This window comes from Sceloporus undulatus, chromosome 6 (genome assembly GCF_019175285.1).
Source record: "Sceloporus undulatus isolate JIND9_A2432 ecotype Alabama chromosome 6, SceUnd_v1.1, whole genome shotgun sequence".
Lineage (NCBI taxonomy): Eukaryota > Metazoa > Chordata > Lepidosauria > Squamata > Phrynosomatidae > Sceloporus > Sceloporus undulatus.
The window spans coordinates 54,664,731-54,685,340 of NC_056527.1; the positions used below are offsets into that span (position 1 = coordinate 54,664,731).

A 20,610-nucleotide genomic window follows, 5' to 3' on the forward strand; every position below is an offset into this window, starting at 1 on the left:
CATATGATCACTACTCTGTAACAGTCATGTCAGGAAAAAAAAATGTGAACCAGATTAGGACCTCAAGACTTCCCAGTCTGCCATTGCAAAGAGGTTTTGCCTCCTGAGAGCCCAGCTCTTCTGTGATTGAAAAAGATGCAATAGACTTTTAGAGATGTCATGTTTGTGGGCAGAATTCCTTGTGGAGGAAGGAACTAAAGCATCATAGAGTTCTCAGCCAGAATGTCTTCACAGAATCTCTGTTGGTCAGGAGAGACCAAGTATATGGTCAGAAGGTTGGTGATTATCTGTGTTCTAGATTCCCGTTCCTCCTGTTTCATTAAACAAGCCAGAGAGGGATTGACTGAGTGTGTAATGGGAGTGGTTAATGCCACTTATGACAAGGCAAGGCCCTAACATGTCTGAAGTAGGCATTTGTAAGACTACTGAAAAAGTCTTCCCTGAATCCCATCATATTGGGTACCTATCAGCCAGTATCCAATACTCCATTTGGGGGCAAGCTATAGGACATGGTGTTGCCACTTTACAGCGGCAGGAATTCCTAGATGAGATGAATATCTAATTCCATTTCAGTCTGGCTTGAGGCCTGGTTATAGCATGGAGATGGCTTGATCACTTTGGTGGATGTTCTGCACTGGGAACTGGAGAAGGAGAGTGTGTCCCTGTTGGTTCTGTTGGATCTCTCATAGGCTTTTGACACTACTAATCTTCAGTGGCATCACAGAGAGAACCAGGGCAGTGAAGAAGCCATGAGTGGCACATATTCACCCATCCACTCTTGCTTCTTCTGTTCCCACGTGCTCCCTTCCCCCAGTCAGCTGCTACCGAGCCAGACCTGGAAAGGGGACTGTGGAGAAGTGGTGGCAGCAGTCATCTCCCTTGCCCTCCATGCTCCCCTCCCACTGCCTCATTCACTAGCTCATATGGCTGCCCACTCACCCAAGGCTGCCAGGAGGTGGCCAGGCAAGTGTGGCAGCAGAAGGGGCACCTCCTCCTCTGCTGCCTTAGCATCTTCCTCATGGAGAGAGCCAGGGCATCAGAGGCAAAGGGACAGGCACTGGGCACAGCAGCAGCAGCAGCAGCAGTGCACATAAACACCTTGCAGTGGGAAGAGAGCCTGACTCCTCCCTCCTCTGAGGCGGTCACCTGGTGTGGTCCGTACTCCCTGCACTCACCTAATGGTACCACTGTTGACCATGGTATCATTCTGAGTTGTCTGTCCAGAATGGGACTTCTAGGCACTGATCCTTCTTGGGTGGGGATTCCTGTTTGAATCCTTATGCCTTGGCTTGTGTAGTCCCTCGGGGTTCTGTTTTGTCACCTGTGCAATTCAACATTTACATAAAATTTCTGGAAATGGTTGAATGGAGTTTTATTTCTATTTCTATTTCTCCTTTCCATCTAACTCCAAAGAAGCTGTTTCCATTCTAGACTATCCTCAGTAGTGCCCAAGGACAAACAAATTGAAGGTTAATCCAGACAAAGCAGAGTTGCCTCTGATCAGTTGAAAGGAAAATCAGGGAATTCAGCCTGTCCTGACTGGGGTTACACCCACCCTGAAGACACAGATTTGCAGTTTAGACACACTCCTGGTTTCAGCTCTCAGCTATTTCTTCAATGACCAGGATTATATCTGGACAGTTAAAGTGGGTGTACCATCAGCTCCCATTTCTGGAAATGTCCAGTCCGGTCACAGTGACACGTGCAATGTCACATTACATCTCATATGGACTGCTTTAACATAGTCTACATGGGCTGCCTTTGAAAATAGGTCAGAAACTTCAGTTGGCCCAAACAGCTGCGATGAGATTGTTAACTGGTGCTGGTTACAGTGAGTGTACAACTCCTCTGTCGCAACAGCTTCACTAGCTGCTGGTCCATTTCCAGGCACAATTCTAAGTTTTGATTGTGATCTATAAGGCCCTGTATGGCTCAGTCAAGCGTATCTGAAGGTCTGTATCTTCCTATATTGACCTGCTTGGGCTCTAAGATCATCAAAGGAGGGCCTTCTATTGGCCTAACCATTTCATGGGCATGTCTGGAGGGCCTTCTTGGGGGCTACTTTCCAGACATTGTGATTTCCTCTCTGTAGTTCCCTCTTTGCCAAAGGGAAAACCTTCTCATCATGAAGTGAGAACTTTCAAATTCCAAGAGGCTTGTAGGAACTGACTGTAAGTCAGTGTGCAGTTTTACTGACTTTTTTCTCTCGTCTTTTATGGATTTATTTTAAATGGGTGCATTTCAAGGGATACTTTAATTGCACTTTTTACAATAATTTTGTATGTTTTTACTTACGTCTTAGTAAGTGCTTTTCACTCTGTTTGAATTTTTGTAAGCTGTTTTGATGTCAGGACACCTTGTTCTTGGGGATAGAAATGAATTCCTCAGTATCAAGAATGGTGGCTCCTAAAGGTCTCTTTCAAAGGATAGAGCTTTGACTACTGGATGAGAAAGGAAGGTAAGCGAGCTAAATTTACAAGCACAGCCCACAGTTGCATGGGCAAATAAAAGAAAATATCTTATCCCAACTATTTCCTACCCCACTGATGAGATTTGCATTCAAATCTCCAGTGAAGGCCTTAAGGAGCCTGAGAGAGAACCCTTGCAAGCACTTTCATAGTAATATGGGACGGCTAACATATTGGCAAGCTAGGCACAACCTACATAAAAGCAAAAGGTATGGGATGGAACTTGGAACATTAGTTTCTGAATGCTGTAGCATGTGGCTAGGTACAAGCCAGCAGTTGAACCGCCTGAGATACCGCCTCCACTATGTAAGAGAGGTCACACTCCATACCTATAAAAGTAAGTTTAAGTTGCTGTTGCATTACAAAGTGGGGGAGTTATGGCCCCATCTTACAGAATTGTGGGATTTGTTTTGTGTGGTAGCTGCATTTTTTGGCAGAGAAGGCTAAAGACCTTGTAAAACTACAAAACCCAGGACTTCATAGGATGGAGCTACAATACTTAACGTGGTGTCAAACTATATTATTTCTACAGTACAGATGCATCCTGAGTTATAATAGTAATTTAGTGTATTTATATCCTTGTTACTGAGAAATTGATTTAATAACTGGTGTCAGGAAAGCCAGGTAGCCAGTTTAGCAACATCAGACTGCACCCTTTTATTGTCTTCCCATATAAGCGAACAACTGGCATTCATTCCCATGGAGAAAAGCAAAACTTGTGGTCAATGCATGGCCTGGCATTTGTTAATAGATTTCCTGCAGGCCCTCCCCACAAATGCTCCTTACCCATCATGACATGGGCATTTAGCTAATGTGCATTATTATTATTATTATTATTAAACTTTATTTCTAGAGCGCTGTAATTATAAGGCTTAGTATTTATATAACATTCTTTCCAATGCTGCATGTACAAAGTATTTTACAATTGTTGTCAATATTGGGGGATTCAGAACAGGGAAGAGGTGATCCAACTTCCCACATTCCATAGTTCAACTATGGACTTCACCTTTGTTATCGCATCACCAGTACTGAGTTAAGCCCAGTCAGCTTCTTTATGTGGAACAAGGGAGAGGAAGCAGGACAATGTCTTGGGCTGGCCTCCAAAAGAGAGACAGTCCACTGAACTTAAATATGAACAAGAGATTGCCACTTCATAGTTTATTTGCTTAGGCACTATTACACCAATGCTTGACTGTTTGCTAATAGTTTTGGAGGAGGAAAAAAGGGCACAGCCTCTGGGCATCTACTGTACAGTTTCCTTAGTCACCCAACCCCTAAATTTTCTGAACCCAACTAAATGACAAAGAAATAGACCAGTAGCCATAATTGTTCAAATTAAAATCCAAGATGAAACATACAGGGAAAAGAGAGAAAGTCTCCACCCCTCTGTTTGCTCTGTATAAAGCACAGCTTTTCCCTTGTGGGCTATTTTCCACTAAAAAGCTTTTTCATGCTGCTGTCAGGAATCAGGATGGACATGTCAGTGATGTGTTTGATGCACAACTTTATTCGGTTTGGCTTCATGTTCCTTAGCCTCTTCTTTGGCCTGCTTCTCCAAAGTACCACAGGAAGGGACTTAAAGTTCGTGGTTGCAGTAAGTACATGGTTTCTTTTCATTTTTGCCAGTGACCTTTGCAGTTTAGATCAACAGCTCCTTTTCTGTAGTATACTCCCACAACAAATGTAACCTTGTACGTTAAAAGATTGATTTCCTTTTCTTACACCATCCTCGTGCAAGATAGTGGAGCAATCAGCAAAACAAAGACTCAGTATCCCAAAGACATTAGAACAAGAGGCAGAGTTACAATAAAAAACAGAGTTATTTCTTTTTCTTTTTAATTTTTCTTGTAATTTTAGTCCATGACTTAGCTTTGATGCTTGCCTTCATCTGCCACAGCTTCACCACACTGATTTATCATCCACAATTTGCTCCATGTCAATGTGTGACTGATTTTATTGTCCATCCTTGAGACTTTGGCTTCTGAGGAGTTTATCTGTAAGCTCTAATATTTTTCTGTCCACATTTATGCTCCTTTCTAGGTATTTTATTGACACATTTTTTAAAAATCAGAAATAAATTATTCCCCCCCCCTAAAATCAAGTGGATTATATGACATAACAATGAAGAAGTTTAAAAGGTGGAGCATTTCTTATTAAGAAAAAAGAGAGAGCTTGGGAACTTTTTCAGTCTTTAATTTCTATGTGCCAGGCTTCAGTAAAAGCATCAGTGAGTGAGAATAGTTTTAAAAGAAAGAAAGAAAGAAATTGGCAAACACATATACAATAATCAGTACCTCAGGTTTGTGAGACTCTGGATTTGAAGAAAGGCTGTGATTTGTTTCTGTCGCTACAAACAATTCCTTACTGCCATTTGATTGTATTTTCTCTTCCTATTTAGTGCTACTGTTAACTATAAATTTGTTTCACGCCCTGACAAATGTTTGGATTGTATTTGTGCTAAGCATGCTAACTATTTAGACACACGGTAATAGTCCCGTTACAGTTAGTTCTTGTTAACATTGGCTTTTCTTCCAGTACATCTTAAATACATGATAATGTACTTTGTAGTACGTTTCGCACATTGCTTCACGAGTCTGATGATGTAGGCTGTGACATACAAAATTATAAGCCATTTCTGTCTCTGTTGTCACAGAACTTGTCAGCTACAGTCCGCTGAAACAACTGAGCACAATGAGTCACTTCTAGGTGACTCTAGATTGGATGGGAATGTATAGTGGGAGTTAAATTACTACTCCTTTTGTACCATATAGTATCCATGGTAGCTATATCAGATAGATCAGGGCTAATCCTGGTGGCCACCTCTGAGCCATTGGCTAGTGGTCCCTGGAAAGTTACCTTTAAAAAAAGAAAGAAAGAAAGAAAGAAAGAACTATAGCAATGGGAACAAATATGGCACCAGTCTCTGGCATCTTAGAGGAGAAAAACATCCCAGTTCCATATATGAGATAATTTAAGAAGCATGAAGATAGGTTTCACAATTAATGTGGACTGCAGTGGACAGTTCCTTTTCCAGTGTCCAAGCTGGTTGAGACGAGAGAATATGCTTGGGGAAGCAGCTGCCATGTGCAGTGTTCCCATCCTGGCTCATGCATCTTTGAGTTTTTGAACAGGAGTGTACTAAACTATTCACGACATTTGTATTTTGAGCATCCTCTATCCATCAGAAACTGCTCAAAAAAGGTCATTGGTTTTAATAATTTTCAAGTAGATCTGCTGGATTCGGCACTGTAAATTTACCAATACAAGCAATGAGACTTACTTGAGTAAAGCTGCAACTGCAAGGTGAAGGAACTCCAGTGATTTTAATACCATTTGTTTGTCCAACCTTATCCGGAGTGCTCTCCACCCAGGTTTGATTTACACCCCAAAGCTAAATTGGCATGCTGCCCTATCTACCTCCAAACGACAATAAATAAATTCCTGTACTGTTCATGGAACAGTATGATTAATAGCAGTGCACTCATGTAGCAAAAAGGTTCTCCCCATCTCCAACAAGTTCAGTAGGGAGAGGTACTTTGCGGGATTTTCTACCTCATGTGCCAGAATAATTTGCCTGCTTTTAGCCTTTGGCTTGAGTCAATAGGTGACATCATTATTACCTTGCTTTGGGTGTAAAATGTTTTGAGCTGCTCTGGCTCTTTTCAGCACAGGGAACTCCTCTCCTACATCAATATTAAATCTGAAAAATATAAAGCTGCACAAATAAACAACTGAAACTTTCAGGGTGACATTCTGTATAAAAGCTCCTTCACCTATTGTGTAGTTTATCTATAGAGATAATCTTTTTACAAGGGAAACCATGTGCATTGTCATATAATGGCAGGATTTGTTTCACTATTGCTCTTTATCTCCAGGTAGAGGGAAATGGCATTGTTGAAACAAACCTTCAACACACTCCACAAGAGTGGCTTGTTGTTTTTCCTCCCTGGAGTTATTAAGCTGCTTTCCCATATACTGATATTTCTGTCTGATTGAGTTTGAATGGAAATGTGCTGAGTTATGAAACTCCCTAGTTTGTTCCAACATTCCAATGCCAAATGCTGCACCAGCTAAAGAATTGCAAGAAGACTGTTTTATTTGCCCTGGCCTTTTGGACTTCCTATGCCTCTAGACACTGTTTTAACCTAGGATGTGTGTGTGTGTGTGTTTGCCTGTGTTTGTGTACTACTAGTTTGATGTGATTTTGATGATGATTTTCTGGTTCCTTTAGCATTTGTTTATATGTGTATGTGTGTGTGTGTATTCTATTTTTATACATTTATATATTTCAAATGACTGATTCTCCACCTTTTCCCCAGTTTAAACAGACATAACTAAAACTTCACCCAATACAAAAGTTAAAAATGTGATTGAACTATCTAAAAATTAAAGCCTTTTAAAAACTTAAACCAATAAAAGGAAAATAGCAGATAGAAAATCCAACACATTATGCGTGGCCCTATCCCCTTAAGCAATCTGTCCCCAAAGCCTATTAAAAGATTGTTAAAGTTAAAAGATCTTCACTTACCCATGGAAATATAGCAAGGAGGGTGCCAGTCTAACCTCTCTGGGAAGTCTTGGGCAAGCCACCAAGAAAGCCCTTCCCCAGGTGTATCTGTGAGGATAGTGGGACAGAGAGAAGTGCTTCCCCATGGGCAAATTTGTATGGGAGAACAGTTTTTCAAATAACCTGAGCGGTATAGGGTTTTGTAGATCGTAAACAGCCCTTTGAATCATGCCTAGAAACAGACTGACAGCCAATGCACCTTTTGAAACAAAGGTGTTGTGTGTTATCTGTCATCAGCTTGCGTTAACTGCAGCTCTTTGGACCAGGTGGTTTCTGAGCACCCATCAAAGTCAGCCTCACAGAGAGCATATTACAGTAATCCAAATAGGATGTAAATAAGGAGTTTATTGTCTGGAGTTTATCCTGTGTAGAAATGGGATTTAAATCGGGTAAAAACTCGCAAAGGCAGGATCTTTTTCAGACAACATTGAAGGGCATCCCACACAGAAAGTGGACAAATCCCGCAAAAGCGTTGGGGGCACTGAGCATTAATCCAACATTTACCCGGACAAAAAGCAGACAAAATCAGCTGGTTTTTTTTTTTTTACTTTCTGAGGCATCATAAGGAAACCAGGGAACTCACACACTGCTTTCTCGGGCCTTTCCAAGATGGCAGGGGTTCAGGGGAGGGGGATGCTCCCTTCCTCTGGCCCCTGTTGCCCTGGAAAGCCTTGGGAGAAAGAAAAAGTTGCCCCTCTTCTCGCTGTCACCCTGTATCTGGCTCATCTGGGCTAGTTACACAGTGGCAGGGAGGGGATGGAGAGGAGGGAGGGTGCATGGGCACATGGAGGCCTTGACCTTGCCAGTGATCAAACCCACAAGTGCCAAAGCCGTGAATACGAAGGGACGACTGTATATTTTTGGAAAATTATTTTTTTTTGTATTACAGATCCCAGAATCCTCCAGCCATCATATTTTATGCCTTTTTATGAAAAAAAAACCACCCTGTACTAAATAAGGAAGATGTTTATGGATAATTGCATTGTATACCATGCTAACCAAAATGTTCTGTGTGTGTGTGTGTGTGTGTGTCACAAATAAACTCTTCTCTTCCTTATTTCCAAAAACAAAGCAAAATTTAAAAAGACAGCAATGAGCAGCAAAAGCATGAGTTTCCTTAGTAACAGTATTCCTTCTCTTAAAAATAATAATGAATGAACCATTCTTTTGGCCCATCTTACTATACAGTACTCAACTCACTTCCATCCAATTTCTGCTTTAGTTAAAAAAAATAAATCAGATTTACCTTTAAACATATATTTGCTCTTAAATCATTCTTTTCAAAATGTATCATCTAATGAGCTGTACTTTATAAATATGTTTTAATACAACATTTGATTAAGAACTGTGCCAGAGTATTCAGGAAGTGTGAAATTAATAACAACAAAGTTCTGACTGGCAAATTATTCCAGGAGATATGGATCAAATCAGTTCATATCAAATTAATCAAAATCTTGATATAAAAGGATGCACCACCTCATTGCATCATACAGAACTGGGTAGTAGTATAAAGGAGAAGATAGCATATAATACACATATTAAAGAAGTACAGGCAGACAAGTTAGTAACCCACCAAGTTAGTGACCTTAATTTGGATAGTCATCATCATTTCGCTCTCTATCTGCAGATTTACCCATGGCCACATACTAGATTTTATAAGTGAAATAGTTTTGCAGTTATGTATGTACATATACAACCATCAAAACTCTGAGGGGATTCCAAATTCCAAATAAATAAAGCAGAATCTGGTTATAGTAGTCTGAAACCTCCCCTCTAGAGTAAGCTCATTGAATCAACTGTGAAATGGTGAGTCAACATGTAACTAAATTAAATGGATTTAATGGATCTACTTTAATTAAGACTAACCATGGGAGTCAGGCCACTGTGAATAATATAAAAGTCAACTTTCATACACACTGACTTTTTAAATATATATATTTTCCTTCTTTCTTTAGTCTGGCCCCTGCCCCGATGTTTTGGTCTTTTAGTCTCAGCCAACATAGATAATGATTAGAAGCTGTGGGTATTGTATTCCAAAACAGCCCTCCTATAAAGTAACTGAAGAAGAAAAAAACTGGAGATATATCTCAAGATGTTCATCAGAAGATGATTGTTTTATTAATTAGCCTAATTTAATTAAATTTAATTTAAGCCTTGGGATTTTAAATAAAACAACCATCTTTTGAGCATCTTGAAAGATTTCTCCAGTGTCTTCTATGGATTCTGTTGGATGCTCCCCAATTACTCCTTCTTTTCTAATGTACCTAAAGGCCTGTGAGGCATAATCCTGGGGATGCCAACTCAGAGGCAAGTTCTGCCATGTTAAACAGGACTTACTGGCATGTAAATATGGACAGAATTACAGCCCTAGCTTATGTCAAAGCACAATAGTCTCAGCAGATGTTTGTATGGATATGATGGCTTTGCTGCTTTCAGATCTACTCAGAATATACTATGAAAGAAGGAGTATGTTAGTATGAAAATGGATTTTGCAGCACCTTTGACACTAATTGAAAGAAAGAAGTTGGTAGCATGAGATTTCATAGTTTGTGAGATGCATGCTGTTATAATTTTTTGTGGACCGCTTTTCCATTTTCTTTCCTGCATTCAGTACACTGTTGCACATTACAATGGTTACACAAATACATTTTTGCATTCACAGTACACTGTTTCTGGGTCAGCCAATTTGCTATGATTTTACAGATCTATTCTCAGTAAAGCTTCAATACCCCTTCCATGAGAGGCTAGGATAGCCCTCTCCCTGCTCTCTTTTTGCTGGCAGGAAAATACTTTTATTTTGTTTTGTTTTGTTCAAGCAAGCTTTTAATGTGCAATTGCTCACAGGCAGGCTTCTCACAGGGAGGTGCGTCCTCTTTTTTATTATTAATAATAATTTTTTTGCAATTACATTTCCTAATAATAAAATTTTTAACATACATTGCCATACATATCCTCTCTAATGTCATCTGTCTTCTGTAAGACGCTCTGAGAGCTTTTCTGACTGAAGAGTGGGGTATAAATACAGTAAATAAATAAATATATATTTAAAAATATTGTATGTTTTTTGTGATTTTGTACTGTTTATAATCTATTTTTTAAATATGACAGTTGTAAGTTGTGTATAAACTTCATTACTTTTGGATAATTATTTTTGTGAACTGCCTTGGATCCCACTCCAGGAGAAAGGTGGCATATAAATAAATAAATCAAACAAACAAAATGTATGTGTTAAAGATTCTGAAATATCTGACCACAACTATTGCCTCAGATGTTGCTGTCAAATAACCACAGTACAACATGTTGGAAGTAAGGCCACAACTTTATTTGCAAACAATTGGTAGGGTTGGCACAAAGCATAAGGTCAGGATCTGTGCAATCAAACCACCCGATGTAGTCTGATTATCCAAACCGGGCACCCACCCGGTGCTTGGGATGACCTAGGGGCTAAGGAACACAACTTGACCGCAAACCTTGTCTTGCGTTCACCAATTCACAAAGCCCCTAGTCACCAGGAGGCGCTCCTGTGTTCTGGCCCCCGCAATGGCCAAACGCCTGCCCTATTCACCCCCGGGTACCTATTGACTCCCAAACCAGAGCTCCATAGCCCTGGTACCACAACGTGCAGATCCTGGCCTATGCTGCCGCCAAGTTGTGACTAAAAACCACCTAACAACAGCGGTGGGAGGGTGGGAGAAGCACCAAGACTTGCTCCCTTCCACAGCTTGGCTCCGCTCTGCTCGAAGCCAAGCAACCGACTGAGGGAAAGGGCCAGCAACACGGCCTTATATAGGCCTAGGCCCCTCCCTCCCTGCGTGCTGTGCGGGGCCTCGCCTCCAAGGCCCAGCCCACCAATGGGCAGCCTTGGAAGACCGGAAGCCCCACACCAACGAAACCGTCTCCCAGAGCGTCGCGGAGCGGAAGGGCCACCCCTTCCACCCCCGTGCACCAATAGGGAGTCGGGCAAGCCCCTGAGCACTTGGGGCTTGTAGTCCAGCCACGTCTAGCGGCAAAACGGTCTGCCCGGCGAGGCGGGTGACTGTTGCAAAGTATCATAACTAACAATGCCTGGTTCATTTTACACCTGTTCTATAATCTGATTGCTCTAGATGTTTCTACCATGCATTGTGTTTGGCTCTCAGAAATGACACACACACACACACACCAGCAGCACCACACACCAGTGTTATACTAGCAAAACCCTATCAAAGAATTGCCACAACCATACTCTGGCAGGTTTCCCTACTCATTGGCATGGGAACAATCCCTACTAAACTCTGTGCAGCTTATCGGGGTGGTTTGAGGTTTACGTGTGGTTTGGTAGTGAATCTACTCCAGGCTTTAACTTTTTGAAGGGCTGTCCAAGGTACTGAAGCTATTTTAGGGATAGGATTCAGAACTTGGATGACTCCTCTAAAGTCTGGAATGGACCCAGACTGATTTAAATTACATACTTTTAAATCATACCGGTTCCTCTGAAAGTTAACACAGTCTTTCAATGATTTAACCAGGTTTTCCGACATGGTGACCGAACCCCAATTGGAACTTTTCCCACTAATACAGTCAAGAAAGAAACCTGGCCAGAGGGATATGGACAGCTCACCAAGGTCTGGTAAACTGCTTTTAGAAATGAAAACATAATCATTGATCAAAGTACATTATGAAATTGTTATGTCAGTCTCGATGCATTTTCATGTCAGTTTGGTACAACAGACTAAAGACAACATGTTGAATTCAAATCCCCGTTTCCATGGCCAAGAGCCCATTTCAACATTCCTACTTGTTTAAAAGAATTGCTGTCCTCTCTCTTTAAATATTTTCAACCTGGTTTGTTTTTTAAGAGGTTGCAACAGTTACTGGTTGACATAAGCAATCCTTTTTTGGACTTCTACTTCTCTATGTATTTTTATTGCTGTAACCCGCCTGGATTTCTTGCAATTGGGCGAGCTATATAAATAAATAAATAAATAAATAAATAAATTATTATTATCATCATCATCCAGCATGTTGTCAAGCCAGCATGAGAAATTCTGAAAAGTGTAATCCAAAAAATAATAACAATAATTTCCTCATCAGCAAAGCTTCCTCATCCAGGGATTGCTTAACTTGGATGGATATATATTAATGGAATATCCAGTGCTTTTCAGTGCAGTTCAGCTCCCAAATCCTGATGGGTGAGATTGGAAAAATGGGCCCTGAACTTCATCATTTGGAAAGGGCTTCAAATAACTGGTGATTGAGGCTCATCAGGAGGCAGCAAGGGAATGGCTTGCTCTTGTTGGAAGTTGCAACAGCCGCTCTATGTACTGCTTTTCCTTCTCAAGAATGAGACACAGGATTGCCACTAAGACATGATGGAGAGGTGACCAAAGGGCAGAGTGGGAAGGGAAAAAATGGTGGCAAAAGGCATGCTTTAAAAAGGGGGGTAAGAGACTCTAATAGCACTCACAAGAAGCCCCTATCATTCAAAGTCAGTGCGGATCCAACACCCCAAATGTAGGGTTGCCCGATGGAAACCTGGAGATGGCACCTATATTTTTAATGGTTATGTAGAGGTGGGAAATTCAGCAGATGTTGCTTATTACCTGGTTGTATGGCAAGCAGCACCTGCTGAAATTCTCTCTTCTACACAACCACTGAAGATACAGGAGTGATCTCCCATTTTCAGTCTGGCAACCCTATCCAAAAGTCCTCCTACCTTAATAGCCCCATCTATAGGCTAAGAAAATGGTGATACAGTGTAATCACCTACACTCTATCACCATTTTCATAGGCGATAGATGGGGCTGTTGATAGGAGGACTTGCTTCACTCAATTCTAGAATGGTGCAAGTTACTCTCAGAGTTTTTGCTATCGAAGACACACCCACAACATACAAGAGAATGTGCCTTGTTTCTTTTTGAACTAGTCTTGGAGATGTAGATGTTAATATTATGCCTTTAGATACCATGAGGCTATGAAGTCATTAAATCAAAATTCAGAGCTCAGTTCTTTATCTAATGATTTTTCCATATGTAGGAAAATACAAGGGTCTTTTGAGCAAGTTAGCACAAAGATAGGTCAAAGAGGCAGTAACAACATTTACCGTGATTCTTATGTACATGTTAACATTGTTGTTCCCACAGATTGGAATGAAGCAACACTATGATCTTGGGAAATACATAAGGAAGAGGTATCCAAAGTTACTCAGTGCAGAATACAACCAAAAGGAGGCAAGTGCTGTAATTAACAAGGCATTCTTTCCTTAACAGTAACATTAATACAAATATAAAGATCAAAGTGCTCTTTAGGTTTGGGACAAGCAAATTTGGGACAAGACATGGATTCCAATTCTCTAACAAAGTATCACTTTTTCACCACCTGAAAATGGCAACAAGACAAAGGACATCTTGCGTCAGAAATCCATGCATTTCCATGTCAAGCTTGTGTTTCAGAAAAATATACACATGAAACCATAAATATGTTTGAAAAAATGTTTGTGGGAGGAAATGCACATCTCTGAAATGTGTGCACATATATGATTTTGTCAGTTGGAAAATGCATAAAAATGTGCACCACAGAAAACATATATGGTACAGAAAAAGCATACCTTAAGAAATACACATGCCAAAATATGTACAAATTTCCATTCAAAAGAGGGTGGAAAGTTTCAAAACCTAATGCAAAATGGGAGCAGAAGTTTGTTGGTGGACTCTCAGAAAATGGAATAAAAATGGAACAGAATTTTACACATCCTTACCTATAAGCCAAATCCAAAGAATTTGATTTGGCCCTGGTGGTCTGTTAGGTTTTAATCCAGGTGTGCAACTGTCATTGTGTCCACTTCACTTGTATAACAATGCTCAAACATTGTCTATGTCAAAACTTAAATATTCTGTTTCTATTTAGGTTGTACACATAATGAGACATAATCAATGGAACATGCCCCTTATTTATGAAACTATGAAGATTTTTTTTCAAACTGAAATGTGTTTACCAAGAGGCTATTTTACTAGGGTTCAACTCAGTCTCAGTGACCAAGTTCACGTGTCATGCCAAGCCATAATTCTTGGTTTCTAGAACAAGGATGTCCACAAGTAATGTATTGGTTTATGCAGCCCACTCATGTCTTCAAGTTAGAGGGCAAACAGGCTGAGGTTACAATAAGACTTTAAGTCTCAAGACCATGGTAAATTGCTCCAATAATCCCGGCTTTGGAAGCCAACTTCAAACCCTGCTTTAAGCATGCCTTCCCATCCTACCTGTCATTGTGAGATGTAATGAAAAACTATATTGCTTTGAGGCTTCCTGGTTGGTTTACCATACATATAGGGGAGATTATGCACATGATGCTGTATGCTGTAATAAGCAAATACAGCTGTTGTAGGTACTGTTGTGGTAAAGAAAAGTGCAGAATCAACATAGCAGCTAAGGTTGATTCTTGGTTGTTGTTTTTTCCTTTTCTAGATTTATGTGCAAAGTACAGATTATGAACGAACCATTATGAGTGCTCAAGCCAATCTGGCTGGTCTCTTTCGTCCTATAGGCTGTCGGGCCTTGAATAATAAGGTCCGTTGGCAACCTATACCAATTCATACAGTGCCTCGTGCACAGGAAAAGGCAAGTAAATATGTGACACTTTAACCTATTATTATATAAGAGAAATCTTGGCACTGTGATGCAGAAATCAAGTTTCTTCTCAGAAAAGGCAAGGGTCACAATAGTAAGTGGGGAGTTAGAGCAGCGGTTCAGAAGCACAAAAGCACAAGAGCAGAGGTGCAAGATTGAGAGTCATGACTGCCCATTAAAATGTAATACAGGCAAGAGGTAGAAGTAAATATGGACATATAAAGCCAAGGAAGGAAAGTAAAAGGATTGAAGATCAGGATAATCTGTTGGGAGCTAATCTACAAGTTTTAAAATATTGTATAACACAACCTTTCTTTGATGCAGTTATATGTCTTCAAGTTAACTTTGATTTACAGTGACCCTATGCTAAGGATTTCTTCTATTGTCCTCTAAGACTGAGAGAGTGTGGCTTGCTTAAGGTCACCCAGTGGTTTTCCATGGTTGAATAGTGATTCAAATCTTGGGCACCTGGAGTTCTAGTCCAACTCTTAAACCACTGTACCACACTGGCTCTTGCAGCACTACTAAACTATTCAGTTTCAAAATGCAGATAAGGGACTGAAACAATCACCATTTTTCTTTGCATCGAAAGTTAGCGTGGTGAGGAGAAGAGCATTACTTTGGTTTTATCCTTGATACAGTGTCAAAAATGTATAGTACTTATTTCTGAAGACAGGGACTCTGGCACGCATCTGGTCCTCCCCGAACCCCCTTGAACTTTCATAAACAGTGTCTGCCTTATTGCAAAGCCTGAACAGGTGCCTGTTTTTCCTTTAACCATCCATCCCATCACCCAACAGCTGGTGTGTGTGTGTGTGTGTGTGTGTGTGTTTTGCAAAAATACTAAAAAGCAAGTAGGAGAGGAGAAGGTAGAAATGATGAGTAAATATGTATACAGTGGACATAACAAAGCAGTATAGCAAAAGCAGCCATAGTTAGCAAGCATAGGAGGGGGCAATGGAAGTATGCTTAAAGTACAGTATATGTGTGTGTATGTGCATCTGTATGCATGTGCCTAAGCATGTGTATGTGTCAGGAGAACACATACACACACATATACTGTATTTTGAGCATACTTCCATTGCCCCCTCCACTCCAATACCTCATATGTGACAAAGACCTCAAACTAGGAATAATAATAAATCCAGTTATAATGGAATATGGATAAGTAACAGACAGTACCAGGAAAGCTTCTTTATCAGTTAATTTTTTTTTAATTTGTATTTTAGCTGTTATCATATCCTACCCGCACCTGTAAACGTTTTTATGTACTCCTAAAAGAAACCATGGCAGCAAAACAAACCCTGGGTCAAGTGCAGTCACACATGGTAAGAAACTGAGAACAAACATGGGACAACTGTGTCGGGATATGGTGGTATTTGTTGCTAGACTTACAGTCTCATAACTGCTGGGGATTCATGTTTATTGTCATTAAGAACTGAATGTGATGCCAAAAAACTATTGCTTCAGCCCCACAGTGCCTCAACCAAGGGTTTCTGAGGTGCTGTAGATTGGGGTGCTGGGATATTATGTCCATAGCATTCTCCCAGTTGCAAGATGCCTTGAGAGAAGCAGTCACAGCGGGATCCTGAGAGCCTCTTTGGCTGCCTGTTCTCAGTGTGCTCTATCACTGGGGAGAGCTGAAGACATCATTTCCCAGGGCCCTCCTAAGACTTTCAGCTCCTCCTAAGACTTTCAGCTGAAGTACTGCTAGGCTGAAACAGCAGGTTTTCTGGGTGTGGATTCATTTGATATAACTGCAATGACAGAGCTCTTATCGTTACATCTGACAATGCAGGATCTTGACTAATACAAGCCTCTTTCCTTTTCTTTTCTCCCCTGAAAGGTGAGATGGTTTATTTGTTTGTTTTAAAAAAAATACATTTTCTCACCATATGAATTGTGACTAAGTAGATGTGTCAAACCCTTTATCCCTCCATAACATCCACTCTCTTCCCTATTTCCCCTCTAAATTCCCACCCACTCAGAATTGTTGTTCTTAATTTCTAAGTTCTCTGGAGCCTTAGCAATAAAGTAGTAGGCTCCTGTGGTGTACAACACATGGTCTTCCCATCCATCCCACTGTGGAAGGTCACATGTCAATGGGGCCATGAATCTGCTCTAGGCTTTATTTCAGGTTTTTACTATCCATTACTAAACCTGATTCCTAAAACAGATTCAGAACCTTGGGTAACTCCTTTAAAGTTTAGACTAAAGGTCAGAGTGAACGCACCATCCTACTGACATGGAAGCCACTCTCCACCACTTGTATCAACATCTACAACAGAACATGAACAGAAGCCATAAATTAAAGTACAGCCGCGCCGCGCCGCGCCGCCCCCCCCCCCCCCATATCCATGGATTCAACAATGCACAGCTTGAAAATATGCCTTTTTAAAAAAATTCCCAACAGCAAATCTTGATTTTTCCATTTTATATATGGGACACCATTTTACTATGCTGTATAGCAATAGCAAGTACATTTCTATACTGCTTATCAGTGCACTTAAGCACTCCCTAAGCGGTTTACAATGTGTAAGCTAATTGCCCCCAACAAGCTGGGTACTCATTTTAGCAACCTTGGAAGGATGCCAGGTTGAGTCAACCCTGGAGCCCCTGGCTGGTATTGAACTCACAGCCTTGTGATTTGTGAGTGAGTGGCTGCAGTACAGGCATTTAACCAATGTGCCTCCATGCTGTGTGTTGATGATGATGATGATGATGATGATGATGATGATGATGGCAACAACAAACCACTTCTCCCCATGGATTGAGGTGAGGATCAACAGCAGAGTAACAAATACACAACATCAGTTAAAATCACACCTTAGTTTAAAAGAACAAATAAGACACATATATATTAAAACAATCCACATTTTAAAAAAATCATCATTTAAAATTCACAGTTTAAAAATCATCTGGATAAGCCTGCCAAAAGAGATTGGTTTTTAATGCTCTTTTAAACTCAGACAGCATATTCAGCTGCCAAATCTCTCCTGGCAGGTCATTCCATAGTCTAGGGGCAGCTGAAGAGAAAGTCCTCTGACTGACAGTTGCCAACCTAGTACTGGTTGACTGAAGTGAATGTCTGCCAGAGGACCTGAGTGTATGGAGCAGATTATACAGGAAGAGGTGATCTTGTAGATAATCTGGACACAAACCATGAAGGGCTTTAAAGATAATAGCTAACACTTTCTACCTTGCCTGGAAGCTGAGAGCCAGTGGAGTGATTTTAATATTGGTGTCCTATAATAACTCCTGAATGTACCAGTAACCAATCTGTCTGCCATGTTTTGCACTAATTGTAGTTTCTGAACTTGGTACAGAGGTAGCACAATGTACAGGGCATAGCAAAAGTCCAGTATTGAGGTTTCCAGCCTGTGCACTACCATCTTCAGGTCTTCAAGCTCTAGAAAGGGGGCACAGCTGGCTTAACAGCTGAATTTGATAGTAAGCACTCCTGGTCATTGCATCTAGCCAAGCTGTCATTTGGAGCAATGGATCCAGAAGCATTCCCAGGCTGTGAACACAGTCTTACAGGAGGAGTGTAACCCCATCTAGGACTGGTTGATTCACTTCCAAACCTAGATTAGTATCCTTGATATTAAGCACCTCTGTCTTGTCTAGATTCAGCTTCAATTTATTTTTCCTCATCCAGCCCCTTACCTCCTGCAGGCATTCATTCAGAAGAGACACACCATCCTTAGCTGAGGATTTATTTGAAGGTATAGAAATATATATTTGAGTGTCATCAACATACTGACAGCACCCTGTTTCATGCTTCTGGATGATCTCTTCCAGTAGTTTCAGGTAAATGTTACAAAGCATTGGGGATCGAATGGCACCTTGTGGTATGCCATATTACAGCTCCTTTTTTGAGGAGCACCTATCCCCAAGCAACACTATCCGGCAGTAGCATCACTAGTGGGGTGCGGGCAGTGCAAACCGCACTGGTTGACATCCCAGAAGAGGGGCGATATCAAGTTTCCCACACCATCCCCCATGTTCTGTCCCCCGTGTGCACACATGCCTGTCCACCACCTTTCCCACACCTGTCCGTCACCCTCCCTGCACTTGCCCACTGCCCCCTGCCTGTCTGTCACTTGTGTGTGTGCTGCTCCATCCCCCTGCACCTGCCGCTCCATTTCTTCCAAAACCCTGCTGGAAGCACTGTCCCAGAAGTCCTGCTGGAAGCACCCCTTCCGCTTCCGCACCAGGTGACACTGATGCAGGAACACTACTGCCATCTGGAACCTGCTTGAGAGATAGGAGAAACACAGTGCCTCCAGTTCCCAAATCCCCCCAAAAGAATACCATGGTTGATGGTATAAAATGACACTAAAGAGAATCAAAGCACTAGTAGGGACACACACACACACCATGTCAATACTTAAGGTGATCATATTACAATAAAATCAGGACCATTCAATGGACCAAGAACTTAAAGGTAAATCTTTAAAATGACCAAAATTCAAAATCTGGTCAAAATGCTGAATTTATTAGTTGTTATATCCTGCTGATTCTTTCATTAGTTCTCATTGTATTGGCTTCGTGTTACATTTTTCCATTATTTATTTTACCTTATTCCTGGCCTTTTGATCCAGCACTGAATACAGTGTTTAAAATTTGGCAGAGAGGTAAGACACCATCATTGCAGAAAGAGGCCCAAAATCTGTGACATTGATCTGCATGCACAAACTATTGATCCATCTTTGTTTTATTTTTCAGAAATTTATAGCTGAAATGGCCAGTTTTATGGGATATGATGTAAAGGCTCTTCTCGATTTTACCAATCAAAAATTCTGGAATGCCTACGATGCTTTACTAGTTCAGGTACTTATAATAAACCATTATGTCACATTAAACTCCAACTACAAAACAATATAATTCAGGACAACAGTGCTGTTATTTAAGGCTATTATCATACAGCCACCTTATCCCTTTTTCCCCCAGAGGCCCAGAGGTCATCATTTTCTTTTTTGCATTCTTCCCATATTTTTTTTATAATTCCATCTTTTGCCTAGCTCACAAAATCGATTAAGAATATAAAGATGGAATTCCTGCACAGTATCTCTCAACTGGAAATGTTGGGAACATCCTATGTCATACAAAGAAAAAAAGCCCATAAGGTCAATGGCAATTGCCCTTATGGCAAAGCAATTGGCTAATTGTTCTGTTCCTTGGTCAGCTTGACTCATAACGCAAAGGAGGATAAACCTCCAAATGCTCTTGGACTACCAACTAACATCTAATCCCAGCTAGTATGGACAGTTCTCCGAAATGAGGAGAGTCAAGTAATGGAGGATCACAGGTTTCTTACCTCTGAAGCAGCAAAAGGAGTTCCACCACAGAATTAGCCGGCTGACTCTTAGCACCTGTTTGTATTATTTTTAAAAATATATATATATTTCTCCATGTAGTGTATTCACAAGCTGTGGCTGTCATCCATCTTGTGGGTCCTGTGTATGCCAAAACATGGGGTAGAAGAGTTTTAAAACATATATAAATAGGAAGGGCTATAAAAGAGAAAAAGTGTGAATGAAAGAGGAAAGGCATGTCTCAGAGAAATCCCTTTTTTCTCATTTATTGTAGAAAATTCACAAACAACCTATGCCAAACTGGGCTAGTTGCCAAGCCATGAGAAAGATGAAAAAACTGCTGGGATTTGCTGTAAGTGCCATGTTTGGGGTACACAAAAGGGAAGAGAAATCGCGGCTACAGGGAGGTAAGCACAAAACCAAAACATTTCACAGTGGCATATATGTTGCAACCCAAACTTTGTACCCTGATTTCTCTTAAGCTATTTTCAGACATTCTTAAGAAAGCAGTATATACCTATCTGACAGGAGGCATTACTATGGCAGTAAGCTTGAACCTTGGGTTTGGAACATTACATGTTAAGTGAAACCATTACTGTTGCTTCTCTCTCAGTTTTTCCTGTTACTCGTTACATTAGGGTTTTTTTTTAAC

At 40.8% G+C, this 20,610-nt stretch overlaps 1 protein-coding gene across 1 annotated transcript in view; it reads left to right on the forward strand.

Annotated features, from left to right (window-relative positions):
* Positions 1-244: 244 nt before the first annotated feature.
* Positions 245-20,610, forward strand: part of LOC121934685 (prostatic acid phosphatase-like) — a 30,900-nt gene continuing 10,534 nt past the window's right edge. Inside the window, exons 1-9 of the mRNA XM_042475410.1 lie at positions 245-275; positions 2,337-2,458; positions 3,932-4,062; positions 11,544-11,639; positions 13,158-13,244; positions 14,479-14,631; positions 15,870-15,968; positions 19,369-19,473; positions 20,233-20,365. Coding sequence (XP_042331344.1) covers positions 2,446-2,458; positions 3,932-4,062; positions 11,544-11,639; positions 13,158-13,244; positions 14,479-14,631; positions 15,870-15,968; positions 19,369-19,473; positions 20,233-20,365 — 817 coding nt within the window. The 5' untranslated portion in view covers positions 245-275; positions 2,337-2,445. The remainder of the gene's footprint in view (positions 276-2,336; positions 2,459-3,931; positions 4,063-11,543; positions 11,640-13,157; positions 13,245-14,478; positions 14,632-15,869; positions 15,969-19,368; positions 19,474-20,232; positions 20,366-20,610) is intronic.